Genomic DNA, 23303 nt, shown 5'->3' on the forward strand with positions numbered 1-23303 from the left:
CCACACCCAGCCCTCACCTTTATTTTTGAAAGATATTTTCTCTAGGCGTAGAATTCTTGGCTGCATTTTTTTTTCAGTATTTTGGATATATCAGTCCAATGTCTTCTGGCCTCCAATGTTTGTTATTATAATTTAGTCATTATTTGTTCTCCATTTGTAATATATCATTTTTCTCTTGCTTCTTTCAAGATATCTTTTTATCTTTCTTTGGCTTTCAGCGATTTATCTATGAATACTTCTGTGCTTATATTTATCCTACTTGGGGCTTGTTGAGCTCAGGTCTAAAATGCTCTATATCATCTCAGTGCAACATTTTTCATGCATAATGTCTTATATTATATTGATTCTCACACAGTAACAGCACAAATATTCAAATCACAACACTTATATACATAGAGTGAGGTAACCATCAGTCAGAAGTAAAATCTTTAAATTCACAAATTACACTGTAAACATATTTTCCCATTGAAAAAACAGTTTGGCTCATTAAACTAAAGGCTAAAAGGTAGAACAAGTTAATTTAAAAATTCTATCAAATATTCTTTATATACAGGCAGTGTTGCCATGAAGCTAATGAATGTAAGCTTTAAATCCCGAAATGGCCTTCAAAATGTGTTCACATGGGCCTCTATGTTTGTAAAGTTTACAAAAGTACAATAATTTTTGGTTCTTTTTAACATAGAAGAGCATAAATTGAATGAGTTTCAGGCTTCGCAAAACCTAGATCTTCCCCTGCTTTTCACCTTGAATGAAACACAAATGTAGTTCTTTTCATGGGAAGCAAAAAGGAGTTTTTTGCATGCTCGATGATTTTGTAATAAAGAGGAGGATCGCTTCTAGGGGCACAGAAACAACCTGAGCAGTAGAAACATGGTGTTTGGCGGGAGGCACTTTGGCAGGTCTCATGTCCTGACCAAAATATAAGAGTTTGGCCCTCCTACGCAAGACTGGCAGGTTTTATAGTTTCAAAAATAAGTGTAAGCTAAGCCTTCAATGTATGTCCTGTTGGGTGTAACTTTTTCCTCATTATCTACATATTAATTGGCTATGTGAGCTATGATGAAGTTGTTGTCACCTAAGCCTGGGTACACAGTTACGCAATCTGTGTGCTTTGGATTCAGAGTCCTAGCATTGTTTAAAGCCAAGTTAGAAAAATGATACCTCTTTGGAGAAGAGCAACTGATGGGGAATCTAAGCTGTCATCTTGGCTGTGCCTAGCAGTAGAATTTTAGAACTGCACACAAGTACAAAAAATGATCTCAGTAACAATCCATTAAAAATAATTGCATTTTATTAGGTATCTAGTTCAGAACAAATTTACAGTTGAAATGCAAGAAAACGTTTCACTTTTTTTTTTTTTGAGATAGAGTCTGGCTCTGTCACCCAGGCTGGAGTGCAGTGGTGCGATCTCAGCTCACTGCAACCTCCACCTCCCGGGTTCAAGCAATTCTCCTGCCTCAGTCTCCTGAGTAGCTGGGATTACAGACACCTGACGCAGCACCCGGCTAATTTTTGTATTTTTAGCAGAGACGGGTTTTCACCACATTGGCCAGGCTGGTCTCAAACTCCTGAGCTCAGGTGATCTGCCCACCTCTCCTCCCCAAAGTGCTGGGATTACAGGCGTAAGCCACAGCACCCAGCCAGTTTTTCACTTCTTGAAGCAAATAGTTGAAACCCAGTTTCATGAAAAGGGCATTCTTCATGAAGGCATAAGGATCTTCCTCAACTACTAGGAAATAAAAACTTTATTTAAACTTTATTGATATTACATTTAATTTTTTCACTTGAGCATTTTCAGTGTATAAAAGAGGTTCTCATTTAACTACTAATGCAAATTCCAAGATACTATGTAAAACATTCACAATTAAAATAATTTTTGTTCCCAAATGTTTTTCACATAATTCAATATACTCCAAAAAATACTATGTATTTTTTTCAAGTCTTCATACAATGAAAATACAACTTTGTAGAAATCTTTAAATTAGTAGACATTGGCAAGTTTTTGGTTTGATAGTTGGAAGCGAGAGATTAAAACAATCGGAATTTCTTTAGCTTGGTTTTTATAGCCAAATATTATTCTGGCTGGTAAAACTTGCTCCTTTTAGGCCTTGTGTTAAAGAGAAATAATAATAATAAATTGAAATTTTTTAAAAAAATTCTAAAATCTTTTTAGAAATAAATTTCACATACGTCTCTGCAGCAAATACTATGCCTTCTGTATCAGGTCCTGAATTTCTGTAGTAGTAATTACCCAATTATTGGATGCTCCTAGAAGAACATCAGTTATGAGTGAACCACCTAAATGTATGATGTATTTGTTTGATCCGAATAATGCTTTGCCAGTAATCAATCCAGGCAATTCTTTGGAAACAGTTATTTGTGTGGTCATAATAGGTCCATCGAAATCACGGTATAAGTCACTATCCCCTGTTAAGAATAATCATACCCAGAACCAATCTGTGGTTTCTTCCCTCACCACTTACTTCTGTGCCCCAACCTTAGAACCCAAGCTCAGGAAATGAATCTGGCTCTTTATCACCTGCAGGATGAAGAACTGCAAGCTTCTCTGGAAGGCCTACAAAGCCTTGGTGACCTGATTTTTGATCACCTGTCAACATTTTCTCTTTCCTTTCTTATCAAAGTCAGCACTCTCCCACCATATTTAAGTATCTGTCCTAGTCTGTTCTCTGTTGCTATAACAGAATACCACAGACTCAGTAATTTTTAAAGAGAAGAAATTTATTTCTCGCAGTTCTGGAGGCTGGAAAGTCCAGAGCATGGTGCAAGTGTCTAGTGAGGGTTATCCCACGCCAGAAGGTGAAAGCAATGATACAAGAGGCAACCTGGGCTGGATTTGTTTTACAAAAACTCAGTCACATGATAACTAACCCACTTTCATGCTAAGATTAATCCATTCATGAATGCTCTACCCTCTTAAACTAATCACCTCTTATTAGGCCCCTCCTCTCACTTGGGTTGGGGATTAAGTTTCCAACATATGGACTTTTGGGGTACACATTCAAACCACAAGACTCTCTGATGTGCCCTGAACATATTCTACTTTCTCATTCCCATCTGGAAAGCTCTCCTGCCCTGTCCTTCTGGCCAACTCCCATTCATTCTTCAAGCTCCTCAGAAAAACTTTCCTAACTTTCCCCACACAGGAATGCATGCTACGTACACTTAAGATCACATTCTATATTCTAATTACTTGCTTCAGTGTTTCATTTTTGCTATTTTCATGTTTATCTCCCTTCACTGAACTGTGAGCTCCTTGTAGGCAAATGGTAGATTTTAATACGTATAATCACACAGCACAGCACAGTGTGTGATGCATAATAGGTGCTCAAGTCCTTCATGTTTTTACATTTTATTGTCGTGTATCAGACACTGTACTCTGAGTTGTTGAGAAAAAATGCAGGGTCCCTGTGAGCTTACTGTCTGGAGGAGAAACTGATGTTAATCAAGTGATACTATAAATACATAATTATAACTTGAAATAAGTTCTGTAAACACACACACACACACACACACACACACACACACACAAAACCATGATCTAGGTTGAGCACAGGGGAGGAGGAGAGGTCAAAAATGCTTCCCTAAGGAAGTAGTGCTTGACTTGTCATCTGAAGAACGAGTAATTAAGAGATAAAACTGGAGAGAAGATATAGGCCAGAATGTGAGGGATCTTCACAAGACTATAATAAAGATTTAGTTCTTTATCTTAAAAGGAAAAATTAGGCATTGAACGTTTTTAAGGACATGACTGACATTATCAGACACATTTGTAACAATGTTCACACGTACTTTGGAGAATTAATTGAAAAGACAAATGACTCTTGAGTTATTAATAAGTTAACTAATATGCTAGTTCTTGACTATGTTAATCTCATCTAATTGAAATTCGAATTTTAATACACTTCTGTTATAACGCTGTCTAACTGAAATATAGTATGAGCTACATATGTAACTTCAAATATTTTAATAGCCACATTAAAAAACATAAGAGTTCAGGCACAGTGGCTCAGGCCACCCAGCACTTTGGGAGGCTGAGACAGGCAGATCACTTGAGGCCAGGAGTTTGAGACCAGCCTGGCCAATGTGGTGAAAACCCGTCTCTGCTAAAAAATACAAAAATTAGCCAGGTGCTGTGGCAGGTGTCTGTAATACCAGCTACTCAGGAGACTGAGGCAGGAGAATTGCTTGAACCCGGGAGGTGGAGGTTGCAGTGAGCTGAGATCGCACCACTGCACTCCAGCCTGGGTGACAGAGCCAGCCTGGCTGTTACTTAGAAAGAATGGAAAGAAAAACTAATGCCCTCTTTCCTACTTGAAACCCATCAGGATTCCCAGTTATACATTGAGTTTGTGTCTGTCACTGACAGTTGATTCCCATGCATGATCTCATATAATCTTCGCAATGACACTGGGAGATTTATATTAATAATATCATGTTCCTAGTTTATAGCTTCAAGAAACTAAAGCTTGCAAAGGCGTAACATCAGGTGTGTCCTCCTTTTTCATACAAGATTGGATTTAATGGTTAACACAGATTAGGGTGGGTTTTCCCATTTCCAGAGTGTAAGGGTTTCGCTTCTCTCCCTCTGCGGGTCTCCTCCACTCTTTACACCCAGTAGGGCGTGGAGGGTGGCCTAGGGTGTGGCCCAGGAAGCTTCCCTAAGGGAAGGGGGTGGTGGAAACCAGACGGTTTGAAACCCATCAGGATTCCCAGTTATATATCGAGTTTGTGTCCGTCACTGCTAGTTGATTCCCATGCATGATCTCATATAATCTTCGCAATGACACTGGGAGATTTATATTAATAATACCATGGTCCCTTGTTTATAGCTTTAAGAAACTAAAGCTTGGAAAGGCCTAACATCAGGTGTGTCCTCTATTTTCATACAAGATTAGATTTAATGGTTAACACAGATTAGGGTGGGTTTTCCCTTTTCCAGAGTGTAAGGGTTTCGCTTCTCTCCCTCTGCGGGTCTCCTCCACTCTTTACACCCAGTAGGGCGTGGAGGGTGGCCTAGGGTGTGGCCCAGGAGGCTTCCCTAAGGGAAGGGGGTGGTGGAAACCAGGCGGGAGACGAGAATCCCAGTGGGCAAGTCACGCAGTTACGCTTGTTGGCCCAGAGAATCCGGCAGGGCCTCCGCAGAGCCGTAAAGAGCTCTACAAGTCGTGAAGGGGCGAGGCGCAAAAGCGTAGCTTTACGGCTATTCGAGCAGTCGCGTCAAGCAGGCTATTCTGGGCTTGTGGCTGCTTGGCTCCACACGTGGGCCGCCGTAGGCGTTCCGACCGGTAATTCCTCTTACTGGTGTGCCGCAGCCACATTGAAGGATAGAGTGGCAGCAGAGGCCAAGGATCGTGAGTTGATGGAGTTCGCTGCTGAAAATGAAGGGAAGTCTGGGGGAGGTCTCCACAGCGTAGCTGAGGGGGTGCGGCCAAGTCCAGAGCCTGGCAGGGAGGGAGTAAGGGACTTAGCAGGGGCGAAGGAGTTCGGCGGCGGAGAGGAGGGGAAAGGGCTGACAGGGATGAAGGAGATAGATGGAGAGGAAGGAAGCGGACAAAGGCCAGAGGAAATACCGATGGACTTAACGGTAGTGAAGCAGGAAATTATAGACTGGCCAGGTGCAGAAGGCAGGTTGTCTGGCCGGTGGGTAAAACAGGAGGTGGAGGATAGGCCTGAGGTGAAGGATGAGAACGCAGGCGTATTGGAGGTGAAGCAGGAGACAGATAGTAGTTTAGTGGTAAAAGAAGCGAAGGTGGGTGACCCAGAGGTAAAGGAAGAGAAGGTAAAGGACGAGGTAATGGACTGGTCAGAAGTGAAGGAAGAGAAGGATAACTTGGAGATAAAACAGGAGAAGTTTGTTGGTCAATGCATAAAAGAGGAAGTGATGCATGGAGAGGGTGTAAAAGAAGAGAAGGATTTCCTGAAGAAAGAAATCGTGGATGATACAAAGGTGAAAGAAGAGCCTCCGATAAATCACCCGGTGGGCTGCAAGCGGAAACTGGCCATGTCAAGGTAGGGCATGGGGAATTCCATTTAGGGGAATAAAGCTGTGGAGTCCTCATGTCTAGAGTGAAGGAAACCACACTATCAGGAGAAGGTGGAATAATGAAAAATGAGCACAAGTTTGGGTTTCTGGAGTCAGACGGCGTTCGTGGGGGTGGGTTGGGAAGTGGAGGGTGTTGTAGATGACAACACAACAAATTCAGTGAAAATATATGAAATTGGTAGTGTCCAATGGGTAATGGTCAAGTTAGGAAAGTGAAAATTCTGGGGACCAAAAGATCAGTTGGAACTGGATCTGGCTTGACTTAATATGCTCTTTACTTGGTATTCGTTTGAGAGAATAGAAATGAGAAAGTCTAATAAAACCAACAAAGACAAAGTAGATTAAGTTAAAATTAGGCAAAAATACACTTGACCTCAATTATCAAGCTTCTTCATGGGTGCTGTGAATATTTATTGCTTTTGATTTAATTTCCTTACTGTGTGGATTATGTGACAAAGGAAATAAGAGTAGTCAGATTCTTGGGAATATTCCCGTCTAGAACACAGTGGGCGAAATAGAAGTAACTGTAGTTTGGTTGTCAGTATCCCAGGAGCATAGAAGAGCAGTTGAGGACAAATGATGGGTTACATGGCATTTCTAGATTATTTCGATGCTCGTTCTAGCTTAGGTGTGGAGTTCAGGAAAAGATGATACTACTACTTTCTAAATTTCACTTGGCCTTATATTCTTTTTCTGGTGTGTGCTTTAAAAATACCTAAACATAGCTCATGAATTGGACTTCTGGATACACACACATACAATCATTACCACATTTCTGGGAATCACAAGTTAAAATATGAGTGAATAATCTCATTCCCTGATTATAGTAGAAAAAGAAGTCAAAAGCGAGATGGGTTTTAAAAATTTTAATACATTTTCCTGAGTTACATATCACTAACAACATTGGAAATGTAGTTGTTTGGGGAAGGTTTCATAGAGAAGAATTTTCAAATGATGTTCAACAACTATCAAATATTTTATCAGAGTTACTTGTCACTGAGTTTATAAATTGATTGGGACATTCTAAGTTTATAAATAAATAAAATTAATATTTGATAATTTAATGTTACATGTGGGCTTTTGTAGGTGTGAAACTTGTGGTACAGAAGAAGCAAAGTACAGATGTCCACGTTGTATGCGATATTCCTGCAGGTATACATGTAACTTCCTACCTTTTAACCTGTATCTGTACCTTTCTTACCCTAAAATATAAAAGTACTTCCCCTTTGTCTTTTCAGTTTGCCCTGTGTAAAGAAACACAAAGCAGAACTGACATGTAATGGAGTTCGAGATAAAACTGCATACGTTTCAATACAACAGTTTACTGAAATGAATCTCCTAAGTGGTAAGCCACTTTATGCATAGCAAATTGAGGCTTCCTGGCCATTGGTATATGTCATTTGTTTATTCTTCTGTTTTGAAATTTTTAGATTATCGATTTTTGGAAGATGTGGCAAGAACAGCGGACCATATTTCTAGAGATGCTTTTTTGAAAAGACCAATAAGCAATAAACATGTAAGATTTTTTTCCTTAATTTCTTCCAGTTAGAAGTCCTTCAAATCAATTAGATTCTTTTTTTTTTTTTTTTTAACTTACCAAATATATTAAGTGGCTACCATGATAATAGAGCTATTCTGATTACTTAAGGATATGGCTGTGACCCAAACAAAGTCCATCCCCTCGTAGAGTTGTATTTAGTGGGAAATATAGGAGATGAGTAGAGGAACAAAGGTAACTTCAGATAGAGTTAAGTTCATATAGAAAATAAAGAAGGCTCAAGAGATTAAAGAGAGAATGAAAATGGTCTTTGTTGGGGAGAGATTGTCAGGGTACTGTTTTCGATACAGTGGTCAGGAGAAGCTTCTCTAAGAGATGATATGTAAGCAGTGATCTGAGTGCTGAGAAAGAGGCTGTCATGTGAACATTTGGAGGCAGATTATTCCAGGTAGGGACAAAAGTAAAAGGAAAGACCTGAGTCAGAAACAAGGATGTCTGGTTTGAGGAATTAAAAGATTGGCAAGGTAACTGAAGCATAGTGAGTGAGGAGGAGAGTATTGAAAATGAAGTTAGAGAAACTGGTGAGGAGTTGGGTGCAGTGGCTCATGCCTGTAATCCAAACACTTCGGGAGGCTGAGGCCAGAGCATTACTTGAGCTCAGGAGTTCAAGACCAGCCTGGGCAACATGGTGAAAACCCGTCTCTATAAAAAAATACAAAAATTAGCCAGGCGTGGTGGCGTGCCCCTGTAGTCCCAGCAACTTGAGAAGCTGAGGCGGGATGATCACCTGAGCCCAGGAAGGTTAAGGCTGCAGTGAGCCATGATTGGGCCACTACACTCCAGCCTGGACAACAGAGTGAGACTCTATCTCAAAAGAAAAAAGAAAAGAAACTGGTGAGGGTTTCTAATTCTAAGTGCAAATGGAAACCATGGAAGGGTTTTGAACATAAATTTGCCTTTTGAAAAACCACTCTTGCTGCTTTGTGGACTTTAGGGGGGCAAGAATGGAAGATTGGAAGCAGGGAGACCGATTATGCAGCTCTTCCCATGGTCCTTGTGAGATAATAGTGGCTTGGGTATACTGTTGGAATTATTGGGAAGGGATTAGATTCTGATTTTGAAGGAAGAGCTGACAAGACCTGCTATTCTAATACACTTAATTTTCATACTCTTGCATTCCTTTTTTAATCCCTTAAATACTATGCAAAATTAAAGCTTACGTATTTGGAATATTTGTCAACTGGTGTTGTAGAAATTCGTTTATGTTGTGATTAAATCGTATCCTGGAATTGTGTTCATTTTAGTATTGGAGTTGCAGAATTTTAATACCTTTTAAACACCTTATTTTATTGGTATTATTGGTACAGACATAATTACATTACACATATCTGAAAGAAAATTATTCATATAGCAACTCTTATTTTTCCTCAAACTTAATTAGGCATAATTAAAATTCTACTTAAATTACTTTACAATTTTTTTAAATTGTGAAATATAGCATGTATATTTTCTAAAAATCACAAAATGGAAATACACAGTATAATGAATAATTATAAAATGAATATTCATGTAACTACCACCCCAGTCTAGAATTAGAACATTACTGGCTTCCCAGAATTTCCATGCCACCCTTTTATGCCCTTCTCTGGTCTTTTCTCATTTCTTAATATTTTTTTCTATCTTAGGACTATACCACAATTTGTTTATGCATTTTGTTTTTTTATGGATTTTGGATTTTCTGTAAGAATAAAAAACAGTTTAGAAACAATGGCACTACTTTTATCTATGAATTATAGTATGTGTGTGAACATGTGTTTCTAGGGTTTATACCTGGGAATAGAATTGCTTTGTTGTGTGGTATGCATATCTTCCATTTGCCTAGATGTTACCAAAACATTTTCCAAAGTGATTTTACTAGTCTACACTCTCACCAATAGTGTATGAATGTACCTATTGTCATATTCTCGCCAATACTTAGTTTGGTAAGACTTTAAAAATTTTTGTCATTCTGTTGGCTGTGTAATTTTATTGTGGTTTTAAATGTGCAGTTCTTTAATTCCTGATGAGATTGAACCACCTTTCAAATACTTTATCGGCCATTTGGATTTCCTCTTTTATGCAGTGCCTGTTCAAGTCTTTTGCTCATCTTTTCATTGGTCAGCTTTATTTTTCTTACTGGTTTGTGAGAATTCTTGGTATTTCTTGGATGCTAGTGCAAGTTGGTTGTATGTTATAAATACCTTCTTCTAGTCTCTGTCTTGTCTTTTCGTTTTATAGTGTCTTGTGGTGAATGGATGTTCTTAGTTTTAATGTAGTCAAATTTATCATTTGTTTCCTTTATAGTTAGTAGGTTTATATGTTTATAAAGAAATCCATCTCTACCTTGAAATTAGGAAGTTATTCTTTTATAGTTAATTGCCTAAAAGCTTTATACTGTTGTGTTTTACACTTATGTCTTTAACTGGAATTGATTTTTGGTATCATGTACAGAGGAGTTCCCATTTAATTTTTCATATGGATAATCCACTTTTCCCAGCACCATTTATTGGAAAGTTCATCCTTTCCCTACTGCTCTGTAGGACCACCTTTGTCATAAATCAGCATCCCTATATGCTTGGGTCATTTTGTGGCCTTGTCTTTTCCATTCTGTTGGCCTACTGGTATATCCTGCACCAATACTATGCTCTCTGAATTACTGTCGTTTTTTACTGAAACTTGTTATCTGATTAAGTCCTCCCACTTCCTTTTTTCTAGAGTATGGCTATTCAGTGCTGTTTTCAAGGCAAAATAATTGCAAATCTAAGCAAGGGATGGCCCATAGCCATAACTGCTAATGGATTTTTTTTCTTTTTTCCTCTGTTTCAGTGTAACCATACAAGTTTCCTAGCTTGCTCTGAAAGTAGAGATTGTTTCTGGTTCACCCTTATCCTGAAGGTATATTAGGAGGGTTGGTCACTGCTATTATAATTATTTATAATTATCACTACCATTACTGAAACCAAAGTCCTCTAAATTATAAAATTACTTGTAATTTCTTAAAACAGTTTCCTACTTAGCCAGTGATAGCTGATCCATCCTTTCCCTTGGCTTATGACTTGATTCTGACTGTTTACGTCGCAAATTCTAGATCCCTATTCACTTAACAAAAAACTTGCATTTATATTTTGCCTTTTCTTTGAGTGATCTTTCTTCTTCCTTGACTTAATAAAAATCTGGTATTCTTTTGTAACTCTGGAATTGCCCAGTTTAGCTTAATCAACCCAGGTGGTCAATGTAATAACACATGTCAGAGCCAGAATGTTCTCATATCCCATTTTGTGCTTCCCACAACAGTGGTTACTTTAAGCTAGGCCTTGTACTAGGCAATGCCATGGCTCTTCCCTTGAGTGAGCTGTCTAGTAATAAAATCAGTGATATATATACAGCTAACTGGTAAAACCATCGGTAAAAGAAATCAAGAATTGTGTAGGTAGCCCCTGTGATTGCCAAATGACCTGTGTTTTTGTTTGTTTTAATCTCCATTAAATTCTTCTTTGGCTCATAGAACATATGGTTAAAAACACAAGCTCTGGAATTAGACAGACCAGGGTTTGAATACAGGTTCTATCTCTCTGGGATAGCTGTATGATGTTGGGATCTCACTAATTTTTATTGCTAAAATGGAGATGATAATACCTATTCTCATAGTATCATTGTGAAGATTACATGAGATTACTGCTTAGAGCTGTTGTAACACTTAGGTTCTCAGTAAATCTTAACTATTATTGAACATTGTTTTACTCACTTTTTAAATTTAAGGAATTTAAAAATTAATTTGTCTGTTTGGTTTTTGTTGTTAGATGTACTTTATAAAAAATCGTGCCCGGAAGCAAGGTATTAACTTGAAACTTCTACCCAATGGATTCACCAAGAGGAAGGAGAATTCAACCTTTTTTGATAAGAAGTAAGTTTCTAACTTTTTAGTATATCAGGTGTTCTGATTTGATCAGGATCATTCTTTAAGGTTTGGTTGCTATAGAGCATTGCTACCCCAAGTGTGGTTCTGTAAACTGTTATTGGTCCATGACAAGATAACTGTAGTAATTGTATGTCATGTAACTCTAATAAAAATTTGGGTTTGCAGTGTGTGTGTGTGTCTGTGTGTGTGTGTGTGTGTGTGTGTGTGTGTGTGTCTTCCTATCATTTGCGAAGCTTCTCAAACATTAATGTGCGTACCAGTCACCTAGGCATCTTGTTAAGTATGCTTGTTGTGATTTTTCAGTAGGCCTGGGTTGGAGTTTGATATTGGGCATTTCTAACAAGCTCCTCAGTGATGCTGATTGTTTGAGAAACATATTTTGAGTAGCAGCGCCCTGGAACACTCTCATAGATTAGAAATTAACTGTTTCTTTGAGACCTAAGATACCAAAAAAGTATTTCAGGGGCTTCCAGGACAAAACGAGTAAAAACAGGACCCCTGTACTATTTTAATCAAGGCAGCTCTGCTTTTATTTTCTTTCTCCACTGGGTTTCCAAATAAGATTTCATTTAAAAGCTGTCAATGGAGAAGAAGGGGACTTCGAACTCTTGAGTACAGATATATAACAGATTAGTTTGCTGCTGTCTGAAAATGTTGGGTTGAAAAGGCCCCAAGAGTACAGAGGAGAACAGGATCCCAAAGTACTTTAAGTAGCCAACTAAATTATCAGATAATACCTTTCAGAAGTCAAGATTTTGGATTTAGAATTTTTAAAAACTTGAGGGAGTCCCTCCCTTTTCAGCCTCTTAGTAACTGTGGGGCCTTGAACAAATCACCTTCCTTTCTCTTGGCCTCAGTTGTATGATGTGAGGAGTTGACCCAGGTAAACTCTATGGTGCCTTTCCAGTTGTACTCTTCCAAAAATTGAAAAGACAAAGCCATCAGAATTATCATTATTCTAGTAAAACTTCTATCTTTTCAAAGCTGTTAACATAATTAGAAGATGACGTTTTCCATTTATTTTGTATGTTATAAGACATAAATATTTGTAAAAATGGTTTTTCGTTTTTCCTGGTTGTCATCCAAAAGTAAAGTAATGCTGAAGCAGGTGGATCCCTTGAGGCCAGGAGTTTGAGACCAGCCTGGGCAACATTGTGAAACCCTGTCTCTACTAAAAATACAAAAATTAGCCAGGTGCAGTGGCACCCACCTGTGGTCTCAGCTACTCAGGAGGCTGAAGTGGGAGCATCACTTGAGCACAGGAGGCGGAGGTTGCAGTGAGTCAAGATTGCACCACTGCACTCCAGTCTGGGTGACAGAATGAGACCCTGTCTCAAAAAAAAAGTAATGTCTTGAATTTATCAAATGTGAGATGATTCTTTTGTGCGTTTTGAAACTGACATATTTAGAAATTGACATAATTTGAAGTTTATGGTAACTGGTTAGAAGTTTATGGTAACTGGTTAGTGCTTTCTCAAATACAAAATGTGTTCCTGTTTTGTGAAAGAAACTATTCAGAATGATTGTAATCAGAGATTAGTTCTCAGTAATGAAAAGCAGATGGCCTCAAGTATAACATTTTTTTGTCTGTAGATACATGAATGTATGCGGGAAGTTTTTACCAAGAATATTACACTCAGTATATTTTCCAGGTTTAGTATATTTTTGGTTGTTTTGAAACTCCCCGGGTCTCTGAAATGGCAAATCAGATTCTTCTTGCATTAGTCTTTTGCTCATAAATTTATAGAGATTTGTGATCAGTTTTCTTACATTGTTAGTGTTTCCCGGGAGGAGATTAGCAACATAGTATGTAATAATAGGCTTTAGAATCTATTTCTTAGTCTTTTACCATCTGCAAAACGGAGCTCATGATAGCTACCTTGTAAAGTTGTGGCCTTTTAATGTATTAATTCACATAGGCAGTAACTGGCATGTGGGAAGGAATCAGTTTATAGTAGCTATTGTAAAAATAATACATCTGTATCATTAAAAAGTTGAAAGGAAAAATATCACCTATAATTCCACTATCTAGAGTTGACCACTAATAAAATTTCGTAACATTTCCTTCTAATCATGTTTTCTCCTTTTTTAAATCTAATAAAGTAAAACATAATATAAAATACTTAAAACTATATAAAATGACATGACTCTGCTCAAGTTAAACATTAATTTTTTGTGAATAGATGCACATCTTTTTTTCCTGCAGCTAGATTTTCCATTTAGCAATATATTGTGAACCTCTTTTCTTGTTAGTGCAAATCTGCCTCATTATTTTTAAATAGGGTATTCCACCTTTGACTATATCCTGTTTCATTTAATTATTCCCATATTCATGAACATTTTTGTCTTGTTTTTAATTATTATAAATAACACGGTATTAAACAGCCTTGAACAAATTGTTTTGTGTGCTTCCCTGGCTTTTTTTTGTAGGATCAATTCCTAGAAAGCAGAATTACTGGATTAGAGAGTACAATGTATTTAAACTTTTGAGAAAAACTCTACATTGTCTCCATAAAACATTACCACTTTGTACTTTCATCAAGAAAGTATGAGTGCCTATTTTATTTATACCTTAACTTTTGTTGAATATTACCAAACTTTTTTTTTTTTTTTTTTTTTTGAGACGGAGTCATGCTCTGTCCCCCAGGCTGGAGTGCAATGGCACGATCTCAGCTCACTGCAAGCTCCGCCTCCCGGGTTCACACCATTCTCCTGCCTCAGCCTCCCGAGTAGCTGGGACTACAGGCGCCCGCCAACACGTCCGGCTAATTTTTTTTTGTATTTTTAGTAGAGACAGGGTTTCACCGTGTTAGCCAGGATGGGATTACCAAACTTTTTTGTGGGCAGCTTTATTAGAGAGGTTGAGCTCTTGGATTTTTAATTTCTTGTTAAGACATTGCCAGATGTCCACTGCAGGAGGCAGAATCACCCCCGTTTGAAAACCACTGATTTAGATAAATACAGAAGATGAACTTATTGAATGTATAGTTCTAATCAACCTTTTCTTGGTCTAGATAATTAATATAATGTAGACAGAATCAGGATTCTGGTGTCTTATACTTCACCTTTAAGAGAAAAAAATAGACATTTAAGAGTTCCTTTGAGATATTTGTATCTTATCAGCTGTTCACATGAAAATGAGCAAGGTTTTAGATGATTGCAATGGTATTTGCTAGAAAGAGGGAAGAAGGGGAAATGAATTTTTTTCAAAGAATTCTGTTCAGCTCCCATGCCCCCAGTATTCTAAGAGACTAGTTTTCAATACTTTTTTCTATTAACTGTCAAAAGTTGGTTATAGCTTTGACTCTGATAAATGTAAATTTTCATGTTGTCTCTACTGTTTGATTATACATTAGGTGACCTTGGGCAAAATCTGACTTACCAGGTTATTGAGAGTATTAAATGAAATTTTAATAATAACTAAAGTAGTACCTGGCACATACTAAATAATATACAGTGACAATGAAAATTTACATTCCCTTCACTGAAATCCTTAGGAATATGCTACATTTACTGTATATTCCATTCACCCCTCATAGGTCTGGGATAGCACTGTGTAATCAAACAGTACTATTTGTGCAGTGAAACCTATAAATGTTTACCTTATAATGGGTAAATAATGACTATAGACTGACTCAGGTTTTGCTGCTGAAGGAGTTAAAAATCTTTCAGTTTTGGAGATTTTGGAATTGTTGATATGAGAAGTTGGTCTTGTACTAAGATTATTATTAATACTCCCTAGATATTAAATTGATTGCTTGTTTAAGCAACTTGAGCTGCAATATAGTCAAAATCTCAAGTTGATGTTGCTTAAAATTTTAATGTTTTAACTTTTGAGGAATCTGAATGAAGAATCTTTTGTACTGTTTTTGAAACTTTTCTATAAAGTCTACATTTATTTAAAAAAAAAATTTTTTTAATGTAAAAGCCCGCATATGAAGTGTGATGAATGTGCCATTGTACCTGAATTACTCTGTAGACCTATTAGAAGGTGATTGTAGCAGCTGATTGGAATAGGTTCATTCTAATCCAGATACCCTTTATGGCAGGCATTTTCACTGACTCTCCTAAAATTATATGTGAAATTATGTGATGTGTGAATTTTTCTAAGACTAAGTACTGCAATTTTCACTGAATAGTCAAAGTGAGGTGAAGTCTGTGAAGTCAAAAATGTATGCAATGAGGATGAATTTTAGAGGACTATTTTAGAGGAATTTGCAGGATTATCATAGTGGATAGCTGTAATCAATAAAATTAAGTTCAGGGAGGCTTATATAAGTTCAGCCAAAGCAAGGTTGACATTCTCTGTTAAAAATAGAGAAGCTTGATAAGGAAATGTTGGCTCTCCTGCTTATTTTGGAGTAGATCCCAAGCTACTTTAAAATAGTGGCTTTTTCAGGGGTAATTCCTTTACCTCACCTCTTTGTAGGGTCTATAGCTTTATGTTCACTTTCACCCAGTGCTAATCAAATATGTTGAAAGAAATATGAAAGACCTATATGAAGAAAATGTAAATTCTCCTGAATGACTTAAAAGATTTGAATAAATGGAAAAAAGTGCCATATTCTTAAAAAACTCAATATTGTTTCTTAAGTGATCTTTTAAGTCTGATGCAATCCTAATCAGAATATCAATGGGATTTTGTTTGTTGTTATTTATTTATTAATAAGACAGTTCATAAATAACTGAAGTTTATTTTGAAGAATGACATGGCAGAGGTGCCTGGAAAAATCTGAAAAAAGTATGATGAGGCTGGACTCATTAAAATTTATTAAATTATAGTAGTTTTATGGTGTTGGTCTAGAAATCTGTAACTAGATCATAGAAAATAAATTAAATAGTATATTTGGTTTGCTGGTATATGATCAAGGTAACATTTCAAATTAGTATAAATAATTACTTATTCAATAAATAGAGTTGAAACAGCTTGCCATTTGAGAGGAAATGCTGAATCTTTTACTAAATAACATCCAGGTGGATCAAAATCTTAAAATGAAATAAAAATACTGGAATATTTTCATAATCTTGAAGAGGAGAAACATCCCATCCAGAAGCCAAAAGGAAAATAATAACTAAATTTACATGGCAAAAAAGACCATAATAAAGTCAAAAGACTGGACCAAAAAAGTCTTTAACATATATGACACAGAGTGCTTATGCATTATTAAGAAAAAAAGACTAGCAACTAATTAGGAAAGGGGCAGAGGATAAGAATAGATGGTCAGCCGGGCACGGTGGCTCACGCCTATAATCCCAGCACTCTGGGAGGCCGAGGTAGGTGGATCATGAGGTCAGGAGATCGAGACCATCCTGGCTAACACAGTGAAACCCCGTCTCTACTAAAAAAAAAAAAATACAAAAAATGAGCTGGGCGTGGTGGCGGGCACCTGTAGTCCCAGCTACTCAGGAGGCTGAGGCAGGAGAATGGCGTGAACCCAGGAGGCGGAGCTTGCAGTGAGCCAAGATCGCACCACTGCACTCCAGCACTCCAGCCTGGGAGACAGAGCCAGACTCTGTCTCCAAAAACAAAACAAAACAAAACTAAAAAACAAAAACAAAAACAAAAATAATAGATGGTCATAGAAAGATATATCTACATACATAGTATTTGGCTGATAAACATTAATAATATCTAATATAATGAAAGTATGGGTTAACCAGGCCATTTTCCTCTTCCATTGTTCTTGATAGTTAAATTGGTACAGTCATTTTAGAAGGCAATTTGGTAGTGTTTCTCAGAATGTTATATATTTTGTTGTATAAAATGTATATTACATCTTAAAATGTTATAAATAAGTACTCAAGGAATTTAGCCTTCAAACATATTTGTAGATGATCTACCATCAAGAGATATATGTACACATATATCTATTGCAGTATTGTTTTTAGTAGTGTAAAAACTGGCACCAACCTAAAGTATCCTTTAGTATGGACTGAGTTAAGTAAATGATGGCACCTTCATACCGTGGAATTCCATGCAGCCATTATGCAAAAACAATTAGATGTAGAAGTATTGTCATGGAATACTATCCATGACATGTTCAGTGAAAAAAAAGAATTGGAGTTTAAAACAATTGTCTGAAAGATTAGGAAGCTCACTTTAAATTGGTGGTTCCAAAGCAAGACAACATCTGGACAGAAAATTTAAAAATCAGCTAGGTGTGATGGTGAATGCCATGATTGCACTGTTACATTCCAGCCTGGGCGACAGAGTGAGACCCTGTCTCTAAAAAAAAAAGAAATGCAGTTAATAAATTAGCGATTATTTGGATCTGAATCCCTTTGGGAATCAGCTTAAATATATGAGTTCTATTTGGTATATACTTTGTGTCTGTTAGATACGAAAAACTTCACAGATGAACCATGTTTTTTGATTGTTTGTTTTGAGACAGAATCTCGCTCTGTCGCCCAGGCTGGAGTGCAGTGGCACGATCTCGGCTCACTGCAATCTCTGCCTCCCAGGTTCACACCATTCTCCTCCCTCAGTCTCCCAAGTAGCTGGGACTACAGGCACACGCCGCCACACCTGGCTAATTTTTTGTATTTTTAGTAGAGATAGGGTTTCACCCTGTTAGCCAGGATGGTCTGGATCTCCAGTTGCTTGATAGATCTTCCTCCATCCCTTTATTTAGTTGCTTGATAGATCTTCCTCCATCCCTTTATTTTGACCTTGTGATCCACCCGCCTCGGCCTCTCAAAGTGTTGGGATTAAAGGCGTGAGCCACCGCGCCCGGCCTGAACCATGCTGTTTTGTCCCCTCTGGTAGTAGAGTTTGGACTGAAGCTGTTAATGCTGATTAAGGACATGCTAAGAAATAGCTCTTAGAATCTTGCTGAACTTTCTTTAAGGGCATTACATGTTACTCTAACCAGTGGTCTCCATGTATATAACCATGGGAGAAATGTCTCTTTGATCTCTGTTTCTTTTAATCAATTATTTGTTTTTTTCTGAAGCCAAACAAAATATAGTGGCTTCAAATGCCAGCTCTGATGTTTACTAGTTTTGTGGTTTTAACTCTATATCTCATTTTCCTCATCAGTAAAATGGACAAAAGTATAATCTACCCACATATATACCAGTATTTTTATTCCTTTTTAAACATTTTTTCAGACCTTCTTTTTAGGATCATTTTGTTCTCCTTTGTAAGATTTCTTTAGTGAGGGTCTTATAAAAATATGCTTTTTCAGTTTTTGTCTTAAAATATCTATTTCATCTTCTTTTTTTTGGAGACAGGGTCTCCATCTGTCACCCAGGCTGGAGTGCAGTTGTGCAATCTCAGTCTTCTCACAGCAACCTCCATCTTCTGGGTTCAAGCAATTCTCCTGCTTCAGCCTCCCGAGTAGCTGGGACTGTAGGTGCCTGCCACCATGCTGGTTAATTTTTTTGTGTTTTAGTAGAGAGGAAGTTTTGCCATGTTGCCCACTGTGGTCTTGATCTCCTGAGCTCAGGCAGTCCACCCACCTCAGCCTCCCAAAGTGCTGGGATTACAGATGTGCGCCACCGTGCCCATCTTATTTTCATTTTTTAATGGAAATACAATACATACCAAAAAAGCACACAAATCATTAATGTACCAAGATCAAAAACATTACCAGCACCCCGGAAGTCTTTACTGCCCCCCATGGGAATACCTACCACCTCCTCCCAAGTTTCCTATTTCCCCTAACTTTCAATTTTATAGTTTAGTTTTACCTATTTAAAGTTTTTTCCAATATTTTATTATGAAAAATTTGAGGCCAGGCATGGTGGCTCACGCCTGTAAACCCAGCACTTTGAGAGTCCAAGGCAGGCGGATCACGAGGTCAGGAGATCGAGACCATCCTGGCTAACATGGTGAAACCCCGTCTCTACTAAAAATACAAAAAATTAGCCAAGCGTGGTGGCAGACGCCTGTAGTCCCAGCTACTCAGGAGGCTGAGGCAGGAGAATGGCGTGAACCCGGGAGGCGGAGCTTGCAGTGAGCCAAGATCACACCACTGCACTCCAACCTGCGTGACAGAGCGGAGACTCCGTCTCAAAAAAAAAAAAAGAAAAGAAAAATTTGAAACATAAAACAAACTTGAAAATTTTGCAGTGAATGTTTATATACCCATCACCTAAATTCTGTCATCAATATTTTACAATAATTGCTTTATCGGATATTTATCCATCCATTAACCCATTTTATTTTTGGTGCATTTCAGACTAAATGCCCTGAATACTTAAGCATCATTAACTAGAGTTCCATAGTTTGCATTTTTGTCTGTTGATGTAAAATTTACACGTAATGAAATGCACAAATCTTAAGTATATACATTTGCTGAGTTTTGACAAATATATGCACCTGTATAATGCAGTCCCTGTGAATAAACAGAACATTACCATCACCCCAGAAAGGTTTTTCTTGTCATTTCCTCTCTTCCTTAGAGACAGCCTGTCCTTTTTTCCCCGTGTACATTTCTTTTGCCTGTTTTAAAATTTCATATATAGTCAGACAGCTCACTCTTTTGTTTTTTGTTTATCTGTTTTTTACTTTTTAAAAAATAGAGTCAGAGTCTTGCTATGTTGCCCAGGCTAGTCTTGAACTCCTGGCCTCAAGCAGTCCTCCCACCTTGGCCTCCCAAACTGCTGGGATTACAGGCATGAGCCCCCATGCCCAGCCCCTTTTGAATGATAGTTTAGCTTCATATGAAATATCTTAAGTTGACATTTATTTTAGAACTCAGTTAATTTATATATTCCATTGACTTCTCACTTCTTTTGCCACTATTGAGAACACTGTTGTTTTATACATAGTCTTCCTTCTTTTCTCTTCTGATTGCTTTGAAGATATTCAATATTGTCTGGAGTTTCTGCAGTTTCTATGATGTGTGTCACAGTGTGATTTCTTTTTATTCCTTGAGATTTGTTCTGCTGTCTAAATATGACAATTCTGGAAAAGTAATAAGTTATCTTAATTTCTTTGTCTTTGCTACGTTCCAAGTAACTTATTCAGCTATATTGTCCAAGTCACTTTCTCTCCTCAGTTGTCTAATTAATCATATTTTTAGCCTATGCGCTGTTTGTTTTTTAGTTTATTTTTCCCTGGAAGCTCTGTTTCTTTCCCAAATCTTTCTCATCTTTTAGACAGAATTGTATTCCTTACTCACGTTGTAAGCTTCCTTTTTTTCTTCAGTAATTTAAAACACTTCTCATCTGTGTAAATAATCCCAGTATCTGAAGTTGTGTAAGTCTGGTACTGCTGTCTGCTTGGACTCTTTTGTGTGGACTAACCACCCATTTCCTCAGATATGGACCCAATTTTTGACCTTCTTTTCCCCACATTTGTCTACAAATGATATTGGCCCTCAGTTCTAAACAATCCAGTTCTTCTGCTTACCATTCTTCTACCACTAACAGCTTAGAACTGAAAGTCCTTAACTTTTCAATTTATTCTTTTGACCTAGGGTTCTTTAGCTCTGTGTTTGTGTGTCTGTCTTTTACTTACAGTGTGAAGATAATAGAGGTGTGCCTATTACTAAACAACTTAATATTTAAGAGCTTCAATCTGTTTTAGAAGCCAGCCACTAGGTGTCCCTCTTGTAAAGAAATAACAAACCTTTTATGAATTCAAAAAATTACTTTTTGTTCTTTGGATAAAATTACATTATCCTTATTATATTGCAGTAATATACCTATTTACCCCTGTATTAATGTCAGTAGCACTTTTTTCCTTAAACAGTTATGTGGTAATGTACTTCTAAAAGCACAGGACTTTTTTTTTTTTAACATGATATCCTATAAATATAAGTAGTATAGGTTTGTACTTTGCTGCAAATTGGCTTTAGAAAAGAGTAAAGGAAAATGAAATGATGGGTTTAGCAGTTGTGGTCATGAGGAGACAAGTGGATTTTGCTTTGAGCTTTGGGGGATTATATAATAGGTGCCCAGTACAGACTTGTCAACTGATTGAAATGTTTAGCTCTGTGGTTTCTCTGCCATAATAGCTTTGATACGGTTTGATGGAAGAATTTCAGAAGAACAGCAAGGATTTAGAAAAATAGTGTGGAAGAATAGAATCCTAATGGTTCCCCAATTGGGCCTTTAGTTACTGCAGCCATGCAGACAGTGGTAAGGGAGATCTTGTGACACAGCATCACAGAGGGTGTAACTTTCCACAGCAATAATTAGCCAGCATTCATAGAAATGTAAAGCTAAACACTTGATCATCTTGAGGTTCCCGAACTGATTCAGTTAAGGAAGACTTTTCCCAGTCACCAAGTCCATCCTTTGTGATATGCCTCTAAAATGTCTCCCTTTCTTACTGCCTCCTTGACCGCAGCATTTATCAGCTGTAGTGTCATATGCAGGCCCTTCTTATCTCACTCTGGACTGTTGAGGAACCCCATCTGCCTCCCGGGTTCAAGCAATTCTCCTGCCTCAGCCTCCTGAGAAGCTGGGATTATAGGTGCGTACCACCAAACTTGGCTAATTTTTGTATTTTTACTAGGGGCAGGGTTTCACCATGTTGGCCAGGCTGGTCTTGAACTCCTGACCTCAGGTAATCCACCTGCTTTGGCCTCCCAAAGTGCTGGAATTACAGGCATGAGCCACCGTACCCAGCGTTGAAAGTCTTACTCTGTCACCCAGGCTGGAGTTAGTGGCGTGATCTCAGCGCTCTGCAATCTCCGCCTCCTGAGTTCAAATGATTCTTGTGTGACCGCCTACCAGGGAGCTGAGACTACAGGCTTGCGCCACCACGCTCTGCTAATTTATGTATTTTTAGTAGAGCTGGGGTTTCACCGTGTTGGCCAGGCTCCTGACCTCAGGTGATCAGCCTGCCTCAGCTTCCCAAAGTGCTGGGATTACAGGCATGAGCCAGCGTACGCAGCCTATCTGTTAGATACACCTCTCTAAAACTTGTTCTCACCATAACGGTCAGCTACTTTAAGGTTCTGTGCCCACAAAAGTCATTAGCTCAGAGATACCTCAATTGGCCATAGGCAGCATTGCCAGTAGATGAAATTTGTCATCTCATTTTTGAGTCTTGTGCTGTCTGTACCCCATTCCATAGCCTGAGGTTAACTCCTTCTTATCCCCCTCTTATTTGAAGTTGCTACTTCCCACGCAGTTGGAAATATACTTCATTTCAAGTATTCCTCATTTAACAAAACAGAGCAAGTCTTCTTCGTTGTATTTGCTTTTTAAAGGAGGAATAACAATATAGTTAATATTTCTTGAATGTTTATTTTTTATTAAACATAACAAATTTAATTTAATCTTTGTAAGGAAGTTTTCTTGGCAAGTTACTTATTTCCCTGTGCCTGTTGCCTTATCTGTAAGGTGGAGACAGTAATAGTACCAGTTTTATGACTAGTGGTTTTCAGTTTAGAGTGCATGCCAGAATTAACTGTGAGGCAATTTCAAAATGCAGAAATATAGATACCTGGGCTTGACCAGCAGAACTTGCTAATTTATAGAGCCTTAGGACATCTGTACTTCTTGTTTTTGTTTTTGTTTTTTGAGACGGAGTCTCGGTCTGTCACCCAGGCTGGAGTGCAGTGGCACGATCTCGGCTCACTGCAGCCTCTGCCTCCGGGGTTCAAGTGATTCTTCTGCCTCAGCCTCCCGAGTAGCTAGGATTACAGGCAAGCCCCACCACGCCTGGCTAATTTTTGTATTTTTAGTAGAGATGGGGTTTCACCATGTTGGCCAGGCTGGTCTTGAACTCCTGACCTCAAGTGATCAGCTCGCCTCGGCCTCCCAAAGTGCTGGGATTACAGGTGTGAGCCACCACGCCCGACCAAGGACATCTTTACTTCTAA

At 38.0% G+C, this 23303-nt stretch overlaps 1 protein-coding gene across 2 annotated transcripts in view; it reads left to right on the forward strand.

Annotated features, from left to right (window-relative positions):
• The first annotated feature begins 5207 nt into the window (after positions 1 to 5207).
• The window catches only part of ZNHIT6 (zinc finger HIT-type containing 6), a 54898-nt gene continuing 36802 nt past the window's right edge, over positions 5208 to 23303 (forward strand). Inside the window, exons 1-6 of one of the 2 annotated variants that reach the window (XM_030825125.1) lie at positions 5219 to 5677; positions 5867 to 6030; positions 7151 to 7216; positions 7303 to 7409; positions 7495 to 7580; positions 11402 to 11505. In XM_030825125.1, the coding sequence (XP_030680985.1) occupies positions 5381 to 5677; positions 5867 to 6030; positions 7151 to 7216; positions 7303 to 7409; positions 7495 to 7580; positions 11402 to 11505 (824 nt within the window). In that variant the 5' untranslated portion in view covers positions 5219 to 5380. Of the gene's footprint in view, positions 6031 to 7150; positions 7217 to 7302; positions 7410 to 7494; positions 7581 to 11401; positions 11506 to 23303 lie in introns of both variants that reach the window. The other variant, XM_003260008.3, reaches the window with a different exon arrangement.

This window comes from Nomascus leucogenys, chromosome 12 (genome assembly GCF_006542625.1).
Source record: "Nomascus leucogenys isolate Asia chromosome 12, Asia_NLE_v1, whole genome shotgun sequence".
Lineage (NCBI taxonomy): Eukaryota > Metazoa > Chordata > Mammalia > Primates > Hylobatidae > Nomascus > Nomascus leucogenys.